The sequence below is a fragment of the Cyprinodon variegatus genome, unplaced genomic scaffold (assembly GCF_000732505.1).
Source record: "Cyprinodon variegatus isolate N-32 unplaced genomic scaffold, C_variegatus-1.0 Scaffold622, whole genome shotgun sequence".
Taxonomy (NCBI): domain Eukaryota; kingdom Metazoa; phylum Chordata; class Actinopteri; order Cyprinodontiformes; family Cyprinodontidae; genus Cyprinodon; species Cyprinodon variegatus.
This window is the reverse complement of record NW_015151075.1, coordinates 319,250-336,177: the sequence shown is the minus strand read 5'-3', so window position 1 is coordinate 336,177 and position 16,928 is coordinate 319,250. Positions and strand designations below refer to the sequence as shown.

The 16,928-nt window shown below is 36.0% G+C and overlaps 2 protein-coding genes across 2 annotated transcripts in view; both read left to right on the top strand.

The window, feature by feature from the left end:
- rab11fip5 (RAB11 family interacting protein 5 (class I)) overlaps positions 1-4,405 on the top strand; it is an 18,420-nt gene extending 14,015 nt beyond the window's left edge. Inside the window, exon 6 of the mRNA XM_015393051.1 lies at positions 3,217-4,405. Within this exon, the coding sequence (XP_015248537.1) occupies positions 3,217-3,480 (264 nt within the window). The 3' untranslated portion in view covers positions 3,481-4,405. The remainder of the gene's footprint in view (positions 1-3,216) is intronic.
- Positions 4,406-9,051: 4,646 nt separating this feature from the next.
- sfxn5 (sideroflexin 5) overlaps positions 9,052-16,928 on the top strand; it is a 13,878-nt gene continuing 6,001 nt past the window's right edge. The window contains exons 1-8 of the mRNA XM_015393038.1: positions 9,052-9,356; positions 14,291-14,359; positions 14,916-14,993; positions 15,373-15,399; positions 15,497-15,551; positions 15,649-15,674; positions 15,817-15,870; positions 16,551-16,607. Coding sequence (XP_015248524.1) covers positions 9,300-9,356; positions 14,291-14,359; positions 14,916-14,993; positions 15,373-15,399; positions 15,497-15,551; positions 15,649-15,674; positions 15,817-15,870; positions 16,551-16,607 — 423 coding nt within the window. The 5' untranslated portion in view covers positions 9,052-9,299. The remainder of the gene's footprint in view (positions 9,357-14,290; positions 14,360-14,915; positions 14,994-15,372; positions 15,400-15,496; positions 15,552-15,648; positions 15,675-15,816; positions 15,871-16,550; positions 16,608-16,928) is intronic.

The window sequence follows — 16,928 nt, the reverse complement described above, 5'->3', positions numbered from 1 at the left end:
ACCCCTAATAGGCACCATGAAGGAAGAGATGTGGGAGCACTCAGCTTCACTGACAAAGATGTTAGTTGTCTGGGAGGGCCAGTAACACATTGGTGGAAAATGAGGGAATTAGACAACTTTTTACGTGCCCGAGGGGTCCCCGGTGATGCTATTTCATTAATGGAGGAACAGAAGGTGATTAAAACAAGGGTTATCACTAAAATAGACATGGTTATGGCTTGATGCTAACATGTTTGCTGTCTGTCAGAATTCTGAGATTAAAGTCAGAATTTTGAGAAAAAATGTTTTTTTTTTCCATATTAAACAGAAACAATATTTAAAAATCAGTTAACTTTGTTTTTTGTTTTTTTTTGTTCTTTTTCAGTGGCCCTAATCCTCTTTTGTACATTTAGTGTGGATTTTATGTTTGAGAAAAGTATTCTTAAAGTATTTTGGAATCTGTTTAGACCAATGCACAATACAAAATCAAAGCAGTAAATAAAACAATGTTTTTGTAAAATTTTACTATAGGGACTGATTTTGCCTTATCAAAAAACAAAAATCATTTAAGTAAGTTATTCTCAAAAGAGAATAATTCCAAAGAGAACAATTAATGGCGTATTGCAGGGGGCTTTGCCTGGCTTAGCTGTGTTTTGCTTACACAAATTATCCAATGGCTAGCAGACATGAAGGACTTTTTGAACAGCAATTAAATGTAAAGGACAGATCAGGAATCTATGGAAAAGAATTAGGGCCACTGAAAAAATAAAAAAGTTAACTGATTTTTAAATTTTATTTCAGTTTAATAAGGGAAAGTCAGAATTCTGACTTTTTTTCTCTGAATTCTGACTTTAATCTCAAAATTATGACTTTTTTCTCAGTATTTTGACTTTAATCTCAGAATTCTGACTTTGATCTCAGAATTCTGACTTTTCTCAGAATTTTGACTTTTTTCTCAGAATTCTGACTGTTTTCCGATATTAAACAGTTAACTTTTTTTTATTTTTTCAGTGGCCCTAGTCCTCTTCCGTAGGAATCACATATATGTTGTTGTCATATTAGTGTGTAATCCCTTATTGAAGTAAGGTTTTTTTTATAACTATCAATACATTTTCAACACATGTTAGCATCTGGTTAGCTAGCATGCAATCATCATGGACTCGCTATTAGCTTTGGATTTTAAAACACAGTAAAACATATCAAAAATCATAAAATTATTAGAAACCCCGAACTGTTTAGTTGTAAATACTTTTTCTATCACCACCAGATCTGGTGCCTCTGTTAATCTTAATTCAGAGAAAGCTGAGAGGCATTCATAGGTCAGGAAACTTAGGGCTGCCAGTAAGTTGAGAGCCCAGCCAGAATGGCTTGCCATGTTCTCCTGGGGAACACCCACCATCTTTTTCTCAAACTTGTTAAAGCAGAAGCGTAGCCAGAAAATTTTTATAAGGGTGGCCAGGCAATGACCAATGTATATTAAGGGATGGCCAAAAGTGGCTAGGCACCAGAACCTAAGGGTCAATCTACACTGTTCCAACAGGAAGAAGCACAACGTCCATATTTCTAAATAAAGACAAACTATAGTTTCCTACAGCCTTGCTAAAAAATAGATTCATATATTTAAACAACCATCTAGATAAAACGTATATTGGGTCAAATTCTTTGAGGTTTGAGTTCTGGAGCGAACATCTTTTCCATTGTCATTACAAACCTACTTTTATCAATATCATTCTACATTAAATTGATATTTACATGTAATAATATCTACATAAAATGATAACTAAATAGGTTTTTATTAAAATAGTGATTTACAGTATCTATTATTTCACTGAAGACTCTTAGATGACTTGCAGAGAAACAAAATTTTCTCTTTATGGCATATAACACAAAGTCTAGTTCTGAAAGTGCATGAATTCTGTATAATCATCTCTAATGTTGGTATATTGATGTGCATAATTAACCACAGTGTTTTTGTTGTCAAGTAATTGTTAATATATGTAAAATTAAAATGTTTGAATATTCTACTTGAGAGTGAAAAGGGGTATGGGTGGCCACAGGGGTGGCCAATGATTGGCTAAAGGTGGGCTTGGCCACCCCTGGCCCCCCATCTAGCTCCGCCCCTGTGTAGAAGGAGACACTTCCATTCAGTCTCTGCTGGATCTCTGCTTCCAAGCCTCTCCTGCAAAACTCAGAAAGAAAAGTGATCTATGGGAAAGACAACGAGTTGTGGGCGAACAGTGGGTTTATACCAAACTCCACATGGGGTCTTAGATGTTCCATGAAGCTCCTCCTTTGCCTCACAGTTCAACGTCATCAGTCTTGCATTCTGGTCCAACCAGTGTTCAATATTCATCAATGTTTGTTTTCATCTTATTGCTGTACAACACAAAATCCCGATATACATTTAAAGGGGATATACATCTAAGGGACTGGCGGCCTAGTGGTTAGGGCATAGGGCTTGGAACTACGGCTCTCTGAGAAAGACCCCTTACCCCCGTTTTTCCGGGCACTGCTCCCCAAAGGGGATGGGTTAAATGCAAAGAGTTAATTTCTCTATTGTGATAAATAAATAAAGTTACATAAGACAGAGGTTTGTGTTAAATAAAGTGAAAGACATAATGGTCATTGATCTGGATGGGTTTCAGGGACATCTCAAAACTGTTGAGAGTAGGGATGCAATGATGTGAAAATCTCTGCCGAGATCAATATTGCTGTTATGGTTGATAACCGATATTTATCGATTTACTGAAATATGTATTTATCTACCCTTTGGACGCCAGCACAGAAAACAGTGCTGATAGAAGAACAATCCACAATCTTTAGCTGGATCACAATCACTTACACATGATCCAAAAAAATACCACATTAATGAGATCATCCCCTCTCCATCCTGAAACAAAAACAACTACATGAAGAGAAATCCTGGTTCTTAATATTGCAGACATTAATATCGATATTGGCCAATATCGATATTAATGTGAAGACATCATGCATCCCTATTTCAGAGTACATTTGAAAGCTTATTTTTAACACATTAAAAGACCCTTATCTTGAAACCTTGGTCAGATGAAATAAATTATTGACTCTACTGATTTTCCTTTTTTTATGTTGTGTAACAAGAGAAAAGTTGAAGGACAAAAACCAATGTGCTACAATCTAAGTGGTTTACAAAAAATACTTAAAGGTTTGGGGTTTGCTTAGAATCAGTGTAATGAAATTATCTTTGTATACATACAGGAGGTGACTGCAGATAGAGTGGCTCAGTATCAGCACCTGACCAACATGGAGCTCATCTCTCTGCTGCTGCAACAGGAGATGGACATGGAGAAGCAGCAGGCAGCCTCTGAGCAGCAGGGGGCGCAGCTAGAGAAATGCGAAGCCGAGTTGAAAAAAATCAAGGCGCAGGTTAGAGACCTGGAGGACTACATCGATAACCTGTTACTGCGGATCATGGAGCAGACGCCCACATTACTCCAAGTACGCTCAAGGCACAAGCAATGAGTCTGCGTATGAGTTTAACATCGAGAAAATATGCAAAGAATATTTACAACTGTTAATACAAGCATAAGGTATTATTCTGGAGCTGAAGTTTAATAAATGTTCCATGGGTTTGTCTTCTTACATCCAGGTCTTCTTACTACTGCTACTACTACTGCCTTGGTGATGGAGATGTAATATTACCTAACATGCATGCTTAATATTGTCCAAATTTGGCACAAACAGAAACCGAAAACCTGCTAGTAGCTAAAGCTTTCATAAAGCAGTCACAAATTAATATTTACAGCTCCTTGCATTAGAATAACTTACATTAGTCTACCTTTGAAATGCAGCTTTTGCATGCGCTTAAAATACATGCAAACTAAGAAATCTATTTTAAATGCCTTCTTGTAAAAATTAAAATACAACCAAATTGTCTTTGAAGTACAACAAACATTTTTGGGCCAAAAAACATGAGATATTTATAATATTTTGAATATTTTATGCCAAGGGTTAACTTAAGGGTTAACTTTAGTTAAGTAAATCTTGTGGAAATAGTTTTAAAACCAAAAAAAACAAACTGAAAAGCTGCTTCACAAACCCACATGTCAATAAAACATTTAGTACTTCTAAAGACTGAGGATGACAAAGCCTTATTTTTTTGTGTGTTATACATTTTTTATTTGTTAGTTTTACCAAAACCTTTTTTTTTTTCAAATTTGAACTGAAGCAATGATATTATTTTATTTAAATTTTTTGCCCTATCATGCACATGTACAGAAACAAATATTTTGCTGTAGAGAACTACTGTATATGACTATCAATAGAAGTGTTGTGAGTTACCATGATTTTTTTCATTGTAATATATTCTAATACCACTCTCAAGCACACTGTAGCTAACTGCAACGCTTTATTTGACCGCAAAACTGTACTAAAATAAAGTGCACATGAACAGAAATGTGTATTTTTGTCAACTTTTTTTTGCCAATGGTAAGAGAATCCTTCTATGTTTAATCATGGACATAAATGTAAGATTGATTTTATGTTTTTATGACGCATTTAAGTGCATTTGGACTGGTTACTCAACAGTAAACTTTAGGGATTTTAAAACAAGACTTAGGAGTACACATTTAATTTTAAACTGTAAGTATCATCAGTTCCCTACCTATTATGTCCTTCAGCAGGTAGCAGAGGAACCACATTTTATATTTCTGGCAGAATTGGTAGAGTTTATTACATTGTTTGGTTTCCTGGCATGGCTTTTGCCTTGAAGCATACTTCACAAATTTACAACAGTTAAGAATTCTAGACTATTCCTGAAGTTAATTATTAATCTGTTTTCTATTCTAAAGCCAGTTTTATTCTCTCGTTGGGTTACTGTTATCCTGTGTACAACTTTTTCACCTTCTTGCTGTTTAAGTTTAACTTAATAGCCTTTTCATTAGACGACTTCACTTACTGCCACTGACAGAAAAAAAATCCTTAGCATTATCCTACCACCACCATGCTTGACAGTATCACAGTACTCTGGTGTGGACTGTCCAAAGCAGCTCTTCCAAATATACTTCTTGTTATCAGTTTTTAAGTTCTTTTCCCCCCCAACACTTTTTCTTTCTTGGTCAGTAACCTATAGGTCAAACTTATGGACAGCATCACAGCTGTTCCAGTGATGTTGAATTTATGATATTTTTTAAACATATTTCTAGGTTATTTCTAAATTTTTTAACCCAATTTCGATTTATCTTATTTTGAAGTACATGATCCAAGCACATCCAAGTTTTTTTTCCTGATTTTAACCCTTTTAGAATCTTATAACCTATGATTAAAACCAGTTTCTGTGTGAGAAACCAAAAGAGAATCAGAATCAGATTTATTGCCAAGTAGGTTTAAACTTATAAGGATTTTGGCTTGGTGTTGTAACCACCTGATAAGAATTGGAGAAATATTAAGGCAAAATTATTCCAGATCTGCTCTCAGTTTTAAAAAAGTCTGTCGTTACGTATTTCAAGATGGGGAAAGCCCAATTGTATAAATCTGATTTTAATTCTAGATTAGAGATAATTCACTTTATTTGAAATGTGCGCTCATTTATTTATTCTATTGATATTGCATAATGGTTTGACACAGGGAATCAGAAGAAAGATCATTTAAAGGCTATTATGCAGTAAAAGTACAACAATGCAGATAATGAGTGCACAGAAACCTCCAGATAGCAATGCAGTGAACAGACTTTAGACTGCATGCACTCTATTGACATTATTCCATAAGGGGGCGCCCCTGACTGCAGTTTTAATTTAGCACCTATCGATCAGTATATTAACTTTGCATCCTAATTATGTAAGTTATTAGAAAAAAATGCAACTGCACAGTCTGTATTTTACACTTCCACCGCAGCTTGCAAAATTTAGGAGAAAGTCCCACAGGATTTTAATTCTATTTTATTTTTTTTTTATTAGGAAGCAATGCACATGGACAAGAATAGGCTTTAAATTCTATTTAGTTCCAGTAAGCAGCATGGTTCAGAAGAACAAGGGTTGATTTTCTTTACCTGGTTGTTGCTGGTGAAGACTCTCAGTCATACAGGTCATAGGCATTCCAAAAAAGATAAAAAAAAAAACAATTCACTAGAGTTTGTTTCCAAGTTTGAAGATGTTTCGCTTCCAACCCGGGAAGGTTTATCAATTCAAAACATCAGAACTAGCCTTGAATTCAAGGCTTTATAGAGTGGACCAAAGCAAAGCCTTGTTCTGGCTTAGAAACATCCTCTAAGCCTGGTTGAATTTGAAGTGTAATCTGTAGATGTTTAACATGTAGACCTTCATTTGATTTATTCTTTCCATTGTTGTAGCAGACAGGAAAGGGGCTGGATATAGAGAGTAAAAGTGCAGCAAAGGTCTGCAGGTCAGGACGGCAGCAGGACTCTACATATATATCAGATACTAAAAGCAGACATTTAAATATGCAGAGTGCATTGTAGGTTGGCCTTCTTCCATTTAGATTTTTATAACTGCAAACTGTTACAAAGACATTTCCAACACTGATATCTAAGCCCTATATTTAGGATACTGTGAAGGCTTTTAAATACACTTTTAAATACAAAGTACCTATCACTACACATAAACTATATGCAGTGGATAGTGATGTTGTTTAATAGTCCTGTTACAAGAAGTACTTTCCACCCATCCACATGCACTGGAAAAACGATCTAGAAATAAGTAAAAATTTCTGAAATTAAGTGTATTTACCCTAAATTTGAGTAGGTAACTGAGATAGTTTGCCAATGGAATGAGTATTTTCACTCTAAGAATAAGATAATTAGATAACATGCGCCTGAAATAAGACAATACAATTGTACTTTCTTATTTTAAATGTAAATTGTCTCATTCCACTGGCAAAATGTTTCACTTTCCTCCTCAATTTAAGAAAAGGGGCATTTATTTTAAGAAAAATTGACTGATGTAGATTCAATTTTTTTGCAGTGTGCACACGCACACACATACACGTTTCTAAGTGGGCTGATGGTCTTTCTGTCCAAACCTTGCATTTAAGTGAAATGATCACTCTAAATCTCAGATGTTGTTCCTGTGCTCTGATGGAGACGATCTCTACCACAGCAGCACAACTCAGGCCTAAACTCTCCTCAGCTTCTCTATCTGCTCTTTGAGACCTGGGTGCTTCTCAAGTCTGGTTGCTATAACTTGGCATTGCTTCATCTGTCACTGCTGCAAGTCCTGTGCACTGTCCACCCTCACGATGTCTTCTGTTTTAGCTACCAACTGTTCACTGGTCTAGATCTTAAAATTACACTGGATTTTCAGTCCTTTCTTGCTCCATTGTTCTCTGTTGTGTTCCACATGCGGTACTGTAATTTCTCATGAGCTACTCTCCCTACCTGCTTATGGCGTTCTATTTATGCTTCACTTGACTGCAACTTAAACCCAGCTGTGAATCTCTGCTGTGCCCCCAGGTACACTGATTAAAGCACTCCATGCCCAGTAATTCAGGTCAGGAGGGTGGCCAGGTCTTGTTAGATCTGCAGTTGGACTAAACTCCAGATGTTGGGAGGTTGCGATGTTGTTTAATAACCAGAACCTGCTTTAAACAAATGAGGGGAAGATGGAGCAGGAGATTGAAAGGTGAAAGGCAAAGCTCTCTGTTTTCTGGTCGATCTACGTTCCTACCCTCATCTTTGGTCATGACCTTTGGGTCGTGATCGAAAGAACGAGATCCTGGACAAAAGCGGCCAAAATGAGTTTTCTCCTTAGTGTGTCTGGGCTCTCCCTTAGAGATAGGGTGAGGAGCTCAGTCATCAGGGGAGGAGTCAGAGTAGAGCCGATGCTCTTCCATTGATGACTTTGCATCTGGGCTGACTTTAAAGTGGATCAAAGTGTGCAGGTTCCTATCACTGCAGGCCCCTCATTTAGTTGCTTATGGCTAATTATGGCCTCTTTTCCTCAATCCGCAGTTATAGGGCCAAACTGACACCTACTGTACATGAGAGCCAATGGCATAATGACACAACAATTGGCCCGTAAGCAACATTATCTGGGTGGGCCCTATATGAAGTACAACACCCCTCCCTTTTGTTTCTTTAAAAGACCGTATTTTGTAGGAGCCAATAATTTTTTGTTAATGATTAAAAATGCTTTTTGTGCATAATCTAGCTAAGTTTATTTTACTTTATTGTTTAATATCCATTATGAGATTATGTTTTTTGTTTATGTAGTCATGTTCCTTTATTTTTTGGTTAGTTATGATCAATTTAGGTGAATTATTTTTGATGCATCTGGGTGGGCGTATGTTTTTTTTTTTTTTTTTACCAGCACAAGAGAAACAAACATGAAGGAAGTGTTTGTCTTTTTTTGTTTGCTTGCCTGAGGAAAAAATAAACTGACAAAGCTAAAGGAGTTTACCAGGAACATTTTTTTCTTTTTGCCTCCTTAAAATAAGTCCATGGTGCATCTGTGGCCTTTGTGGACTTCCGCTTTTTTGTGTCATCAAAGCTGGGCCACAACATATTTATTTTGGGAAGTTTTTTTTCCATTCTTCCAGCAGCTCTTTTTTCCTTTTTCCTTTCTGGAATATGCTTAAGTACCTCTTTTTTGGTATCCATCTTGATTAAAAGTACCACTATCTTCTTTAGTAGTAGCGGCCTAGCGGTTAGGGCATAAGGCTTTGAATCCTGAGGTTGAGACATCGATCCCCCACTCCCACTCTGGCCACCTGAGCAAGACCCTTGACCCCACACTGCTCCCTGGGTGCCGCACAATGACAGCCCACTGCTCCTCCAGGGGATGGGTGCAGAGAAGTAATTTCCCTCTGGGATTTTTATGTTAGAGTATATAAAATCCCCCTGGGATTATTAGAGTATATAAACTCAAAAAACAAACAAACAAACAAACAAAAAAAACCCATCATGTTGGAATCTAGCATGTGTTGGGGTATAAATATGGTTCGGTCAGTGAATTTTGTACGAAGTGGGTATGTGAGGATTTTTTTGTGCACAATTAAAGGGGGCCTTCCAGGTGTCAGTGACGGGGCCCCTAAGCAACGGCAGTCTCTGCTTACCGATAGTTAAGCCATTGATGGGAGCTTTAGTCTATCTCTACCAAGATCAATCCGAACAGTTATGTAATGACTTCCAGCTTATCGATCATTTGGGATGTGTAGTCATGCACGTCAACTTTACCAGTGTTAAGGCTAAGACAAAAAACTACAACTTCCGGCATGCTTAGAGGCGCATCGCTCCGCTCGAGTTACTCTCACACGGACCGTAGTTCGCTCTACTGAAGAAATCCGTCTTAATGATCCGGTTGGTGAATAAGTGAAAAGAGTTTGGTGTCATGGCGGAATCTGCAGCTTGTTCTGCTTTCCAGCTCGGCAGACCCCGATACGATCAGGTAGGTTAAACCATCCGCTTTGATTGCATTTAGGTTTTCCAAGGCTGTCTGCTGGAGAAAACATCCTGTTCCTCCTCCGCCCTCATCGCCCCGTTCTGGATGTGGATGCAGATACTCTGTTAAAGTTGCCTTCGACATGCATCGCTGATTTTATCTCTGCAAAACAAAAAAACAACAAAAACTTCTGAATACGATCCAACAAGAGTTTGATGCACTAAAGTAGATTTTTTTTTACTTTACTTAATAGCCTGCAGCGTTTTCTTTTATCCTGACACATCAAATGTCGCGTGTTTATTTATTTGTTTTTTCTATTTTTTTCTATTTTATTTTAAGTAAAAAAATGTCGTGCGTTTATGTTTATGTTTTATTTAGTAAGGAACAAATTAATGGCTTTCCCAAAATTGTATGGCAAACACTTTGACATTTAATCCACTCCTAATTAATACTGAAGTTTCTTTATCCGCGCACAGATTTTCCTGCAAACAAAGAGTCTTTTGCATAAAATCACCTCATCTGCTCTTAATTTCCCATTAATAAATTACTTCACGTTTTTCCTCTCTGATAGATAATGCGACCTTCACGCCAACTCAGTTTGCTCATTAACCAAAGATGTGTCAGAGCAATCCTTATACAGCAACTTGAGGAAAATAATTTACCAGACGGTAATGCATTATGCAAATTGAGTAAACAGGTATCAGAGACTGTATTTTGGTATAGAGCTATTATTTTAACAGCTGCCAGGGTATTTTTGTTAAAGCTGTGCCTGATGATTATAAGTTATGTATTGGTGTAAATACAATCCTACTTATTAAACTCTAATGAGCATAAAATACTAAGAATCTTAGAGAACACACTTGGTCACAATGGACTGATGAGAAATATAGCCTGTTTTATTATAAGTCTACAGTTTTACTGGTAAAGGGGATGTTTCTCATTATTCATTCCTGCAATTTTTGGTTTTTTGGAGATATGAAACATAAAATTACAATATCGATATTTAATGCACCTGCTAAGGCCTGTTGAGATGGGATATTTGCTTGTCTATTATATTTGAAGTTCCAGACTTTTTACACTAACTTTCCCCCTATCCAGGTTTTGCTCCCTGTGTTGCTCTGTTTAGAGATTATTTCAGTGCAAAGACATGTATGTGTGTAATTTTGTCATCACACTAGCTGGTGTTTCTTTTAAATTATATTAGACACACAATTAGTTAGTATTGTGAAGGATTTTCGCAAATCCCGCCCTCTCCACTTTAAAGAAATCCATGTGCAAGAGCCATTTCTCTTCATTTATGCTCTGTTTAAAAGTTCTTATAGCTCATACAAGCTTACTATGCCCGAATGTCCACCCTAACCCCTAAATCCCCCAATCACTTTATAGAGCAAGGACTATATAGTGGACTTTATAGCGAACTCAGTTAACTTACCGTTCAGATTGATGATCACTGTTTTTGCTACCTGTTGGTCACGTAGCTCCTTTGCTGCGCGGTGCCTCCACTGACAGGGGGCCACTATGAAAGCCAATCCCATAATGCTTTGCAAGGAGAGCTCTCCACAGAGAGCTCACAGCACATATACACCTAAAAGTGCGCATGCACAGAAAAAGATAGCTAACGTGACGAGCACGTAGGACGGCCTTATGTAAACATCACCAGAATGATTGACAACTAGGAGGACCACTTATTTTGATGATCCATTCGAAAAATAAAAGATCGTCCCTGTACCTTTAATTTCACAAGAAATTTTCCATCCAAAATGTTGCAGGTTCTTTTTGCAAAGATGCATTAATGAATCAACATGAAATGTCTGTGTAGACCTTTAGGTCCCCTATGCTCTTATATTTGCATGGAATTATTACTTTGCATTTCTTCTTCATTATCTAATCACTGCTAACGCCTAAGAAAGTGTTGCTGTGCTATTTTGTAAAACTCCTCATTTCTAAAATTCTAAAAGTTGACTAAAAATATATGATTATATTAAACATTTGAGTCAACAATACACTTTAACAAAAGATATTCATGTTTGTTTAAATGAATGAAGAAAACTGTCAGTAAATTATCACAACATTCAGGTTTTTGCTGTGAAGTTGGTGTTCCTCAAGGGTTATTTCTGTGAAATTTCTTTTTAAATGTAATATTTACAATATGGCATTTAGAGTAAATGCTTGGAGGCAATGCTTGATAATATTGCAGGTCCTCTGATAGCCTCCAATATATATGATTAGTGCATGGGGCCTCCCTCTTTGCTGCATACACATTTTAATCAAAGCAATAATAAAGTCTGAAGAGTGCATCGGTGAACACTGTGATGGAAGGGAAGAGTAATAGGAAAAAATTATGTTAACCCCACACTGTAAGAAATGTCCATAAATTCACGGCACAAGTTACTGTATTTATATGAAGGAATTTTCCGTAATTTGTTTTTATGGATATTTCAACCTGTTTATCAGAGCTGTTTAGGTAGGGGAGTTCTGACAACTCCACTGACGACAATCGGCAACATTTTAAAGTAATTTACATTAGATACATATTTACAGAAAAAAATTCTTCAAAAGAAAAAAAACCCTGATGTTTTTTTTGTTTTGTTTTTTTTTTACAAAGATTATCCCTAAAAAAAACAAATAAACAGAAAAGGTCCTGCTAATTTGCTGCCAGGACCTTTTCTATTTTATTTTATTTATTTATTTATTTTTTTTTTTACAGATTTTGTTTTTTACAGTGTATTCTATACTGTTATCACAATATTCAGCAAAAATATTGCAGTTGCATGAGTTTTTAAAATTTATGTATGTTCTATTTCTATGCAGATGATAGATTAGTTATGATTTATTTAGACAAGATTCTTGAATGTTAGAATATGCTCAATGTTAACTTAAGCTTTGATTTTAATGACCTTCTAAGAGATTATTTGACAAAAGTTAGGTTTTTATTTTGATTCAATAAAGCTTTATTTATTATGCAATCTGATTAACAGAAAAGTAATTGTAGTTATTGGACCACTCTGGGATGTTACTGAAAAATGTAAACTTTATTTTACCTTACTTCAAAACCTTAATATTTAGCACTGACATTTTAAGAAACTGTTCTTCAGTGAGACTAAGAGTGGGAAAATATGTTCAAAACAACTAAGATACGTTACAGCTTCACATCAAACTATCTGAGCAGATTGAGAAATAACAAATGACCACATATCATCTCTAACTTTATAAAGTTATGGAAAATTTGGTACTCAATGCATACTGACCACTGAGGGTTACGAGATCCATCAGGTTTCCCACAATAAGTTCAATAACTTCAACTGAAAGGAAAACTCTCAGAATAAGTAATAATATATTAAAAAAACAAGCTTGAAATGGACAGGCTCTACCGAATCCCTTCAGGGGTTAATAAAATATAATCAAATTTAAATTGAATAGAAATAATGACTTGAGTTCTCTTAGACACAAATCCAATGCAAAGAAAAATAACATGGCTTGGAAATGAATCAATATGGGAATCAATTGATTCCTGTTTTATCCTGCACGTTTAGATCTTATATGTGATTTTTTTCTCTGCTTTCTTATCTGCGTGTAGAATGACATCATAATGGATTACAGATTGATCATAGGTATAGTTTTTCTTAAATTTCCGCCCCCTTTTTTTTTTTGCACCAAAGTGCATTTCATTGTTCAGACCCAGCTGATGGAGAGGAAGATAAAATGGTTTGAAACACCTTTACAGAGCTGCTGTAATACATCTTAGGTGTTTCATCAAAGCAGAGGAAATTAGGCCAGCTCTTGATTCAGCACAAGTCTGGCTTGTTTCTTTGTCTGTGCTTCATGCCGGATTCCATCTTTGCTAACCTAGTTGTGTTCTCTCAGGGGAGCCGGAGCTCATGCATAATTAAAGCCGGCTCCTCACATGGATCCGCACTGTCTCCACCTCTCTTACAAAACAGCACTGCAGCACATATGGCCTGTCAGAATAGGAGATGTGCAGTGACAGAAAGGCAGAGATAGAAAACCCAGAGCAGGGAATAACAGTCTGTCTGCAGTCTTGGTGAGGTCTGACAGAATATCCCAGTCTTTGCAATTAAAATCTGCTTCTAAGGAGATCATTAAAAGAAAAAAAATCTAAACATCCTACTTTTGCTAAGTCGTCTACTCTTGGAAAACGAATTTCTGACTGGAATCTGGTTGTTTTTTACGAGGTTGCCAAAGAGACTCTTGGCAGAAATGGTTTGTGGGTCTTTTCAAAGAGCTGGCACACAGACTCAGCAATTGGCCTGCTGATAGAGACGGAGAGAAAAACAGAATGCCTGACCAGCAGCTTAGAGCCATACACTGATCACTGTTGATGTGTTTTGCTTCTTCTTTCACTAAAGTTTCATCCTGATCATTATTAGAATGAGTTAAAGTATTTAACCACTGAGCATCAACTGTATCTTAATTATAGTGTCTGTGTTCCTGTGTCTTTAAAAGCAAACAGCGTTGTTTTTGTTAGAAAGTTAGTTAGGTTTCTATCCTGCATTGAAACCGAAAATACATAAACAGATTTAGATTTTTACTAAAATAATTATTTTTAATTTTTTGTTATTATTTTTTGCTTTTTTATTTTTCCAAAGGTTACAGCTTACAGTATGTTTGCATGTTAACTGTTGTTAACCTTTCAAATATTCTCTCAAAGTGCTTTGCTTGCTAAGTTTCTTGGCAAGATGACTTTTAGCAAATAGGTTGTGCCCTCAGCTTCTCATTGAGCCAACTGTAATTTCACCACTGTATGATGTTTCCTGCAGGATATTGCTGAAGCATCTTTAGTATTGAGCCATTGTTTCTGTTTTAGAGTATTTCCAATCATGAAACCTTCTTAACAAAAACAGCAGAAAAAAAAAAACTATTTAATGAAGTGTTTTCTTTTAAATAAGGTGAAACTGAGCTGTGACTTGTTGTTTCCTCAGACTTCATTCCTTGGACGTCTGAGACACTTTGTTGACATCATTGACCCTAGCACCCTGTTTGTTTCAGAGGTAAAGCTTGCTGTTGAAGGACTCCTTTTTGCACATATTTGCATATTCTGCATGTCTTTTTGTGTAAAATGTAATTGTCATTACACTGTCACAAGTGCGAAGCAACGAAAATCAGTCTCTGCATTTAACCCATCCCTTTTGGGAGCAGAGGGCTGCCATTGTGTGGCACCCGGGGAGAGGTGCGGGGTTTAAGGTTCTTGTTTAGATATCCAGAGTGGCCTCTGACCCCTGGGATCCAAGCTCAATGCACTAACCACTAGGCCGCCACTCCCTATATGCATATGTTATTCTCTATTTTTAAAACCCAAATTTTTACCGATTTAAATGAGACATTTGCTCAAATATCCTATTAATATTTAATATAATATAAGCCATTTTTTGATGATTGAATAAAAGCATATTTTCCTCATAATACGGTTAAACAAATCAGCTTGACTAAAACAGAGAATTCTTAGAAATGGTTCAACTCAGTCTGAGAGCTTTTGAGAAATATCAGAATAATAACATGTGCTTATGACTTTTTTTTTTTTAATTTGTCCTTTTTTATTACTTTTAGAAAAAACTAAAAGAGTGCATCAAACTCCTTGATGACTATAAACATGGCACACTTCCTCCTGGAGTGTCTGCAGATCAGGTGAGTCTTTACCACATTTGATGCAAACTGTGATTCAGACTCTGTTCAAAAGCTAGAAAATAATACAAGTAATCATTTTACAAAAGATTTGGGATGGTTCAACTGATTAAGATCAATTATTCAACTGAGCTAAAAAATAGAAATCTATCCGTACATATGAAGTTAAGTCCTCTGTGAAAGACTGAAAGTTTTTTTTTTAAATCATTTTGTTGAAAGAATCAATTGATGTAATGGATTTCATTGTAAGATTTGACAATCAGATTTAGATTCCAGCTCATGAATTTGTTAGATTCTCTGTTTTCTAAATAAAAGTTGAGCAACATTCAAAACAGAAGAGTAAATTATGTTTCTCCTTTAATAACTTGGATCTCCTGTTCAGTTGTGGGAGGCCCAGAAGATTAAACAGGTGAGTCTGTAGGTTTGTCCGCCTTAATCACATTTTCATACATTATAAACCCTGAGCTAGCGGCAGCATGAGAAATCTCTCATGCTTTGTGCTGCAGGCCATCATTCACCCTGACACAGGAGAGAAGATCTTCATGCCATTCCGAATGTCAGGTACGTCCTGAATTGAAGATCTTTGTCAAAGTTTCCTCAAACCAAATCATTGTTTTTCCATCGCTTAAATGCTAAAAATCATGTTTTCACTGTGTAGGTTATGTACCATTTGGAACACCAATTGTAAGTCGAAGCCATGCATTTTGATCTCACATTTTAGAGGAACTTAAGTGATCGTAATTGTTGTCACGTTTGGGAACAGATGAAATGAAACTTTGAACTTATTTTGCTCAAAAATAAGCTCTTATTTCCTGGTTTCATTTAGGTCATTGGCCTTCTCCTCCCAAATCAGACTGTGATGTCTACCATTATATGGCAGGTACTGAAAAATGCCTATATTGTTCTGTGGTGTGTTAAACTATCTGAAATCTTTACAGTCATTTATATATGTGTATAAATATGACTTGTGTCGGGCCGGATTAGCAAAAAGAACGTTGAATGAAACCCAGAATAAAGCTTACACTGCAAAACAATCTAGAAAAAAAAAAAAAAAAAAAAAGATTAAATTAAGTGTATTTCCCCTTAATTTAAGTAGCTAAATAAGAAGATTTGCCAATGGAATAAGTATATTTACTCTTAATATGCTCTTGAAATAAGACAATACAATTGTTTTTTCTTATTTAAAATGTAAATTTTGTTGTTCCGTTGGCAAAGTGTCTCGCTTACCTTCTCAATTCAACACCAAATGCACTTATTTAAGCAAAAAATACTTCTTGAAATTTAACTTTTTTGCAGTGTAGTTAATAACCTTCTGACAAGAATCACCTTGGAAAACCTAATCTGCTTGTTTGAATTAAATATTGTGTGAAATATTTATGCATATTTATACAAAAAATACTGAAAGATTTCCATAGTTTTTTGCACCATCATATCACTGCATTTTTTGCATCCATTTTGATCATCTGATCAACTTTTCCAGTCTGAGCAATCCGCCAATATTTATTTTCTCTTGCATTGATTATAGATATTTGGTGTTTTATACTTTGTGCTTTTTTTCAGTGGTTGAACCAGAGTCATAATGCCTGCGTGAACTATGCAAACCGGAATGCCACTAAGGTAAAAACAACTTTGTAGTTTTTCATCTCAAATTCTATGGCTAAACATATTAAGTCCAAAAGGGTAAACTGCACCTGGTTAAATGGATAAAGCATATACAGGCTTTTATACTGTGCAGTGCACTGCTGCTTCAAGTGACCACCAGCTTTATGCAGTTTGGTCAAATTTCACAAATTTACTTTAACACTATAGAATTAAGTCATTGTGAGTCCCACTAATCGCCTACTGGGAAGAGAGGAAGGCTTTAACTGAAACCGATGCAGTGTTGTCTTTGACAGCCCTTTTAGATTTAGTCTTAGTTTTGATTTTAAGGACGAAAAG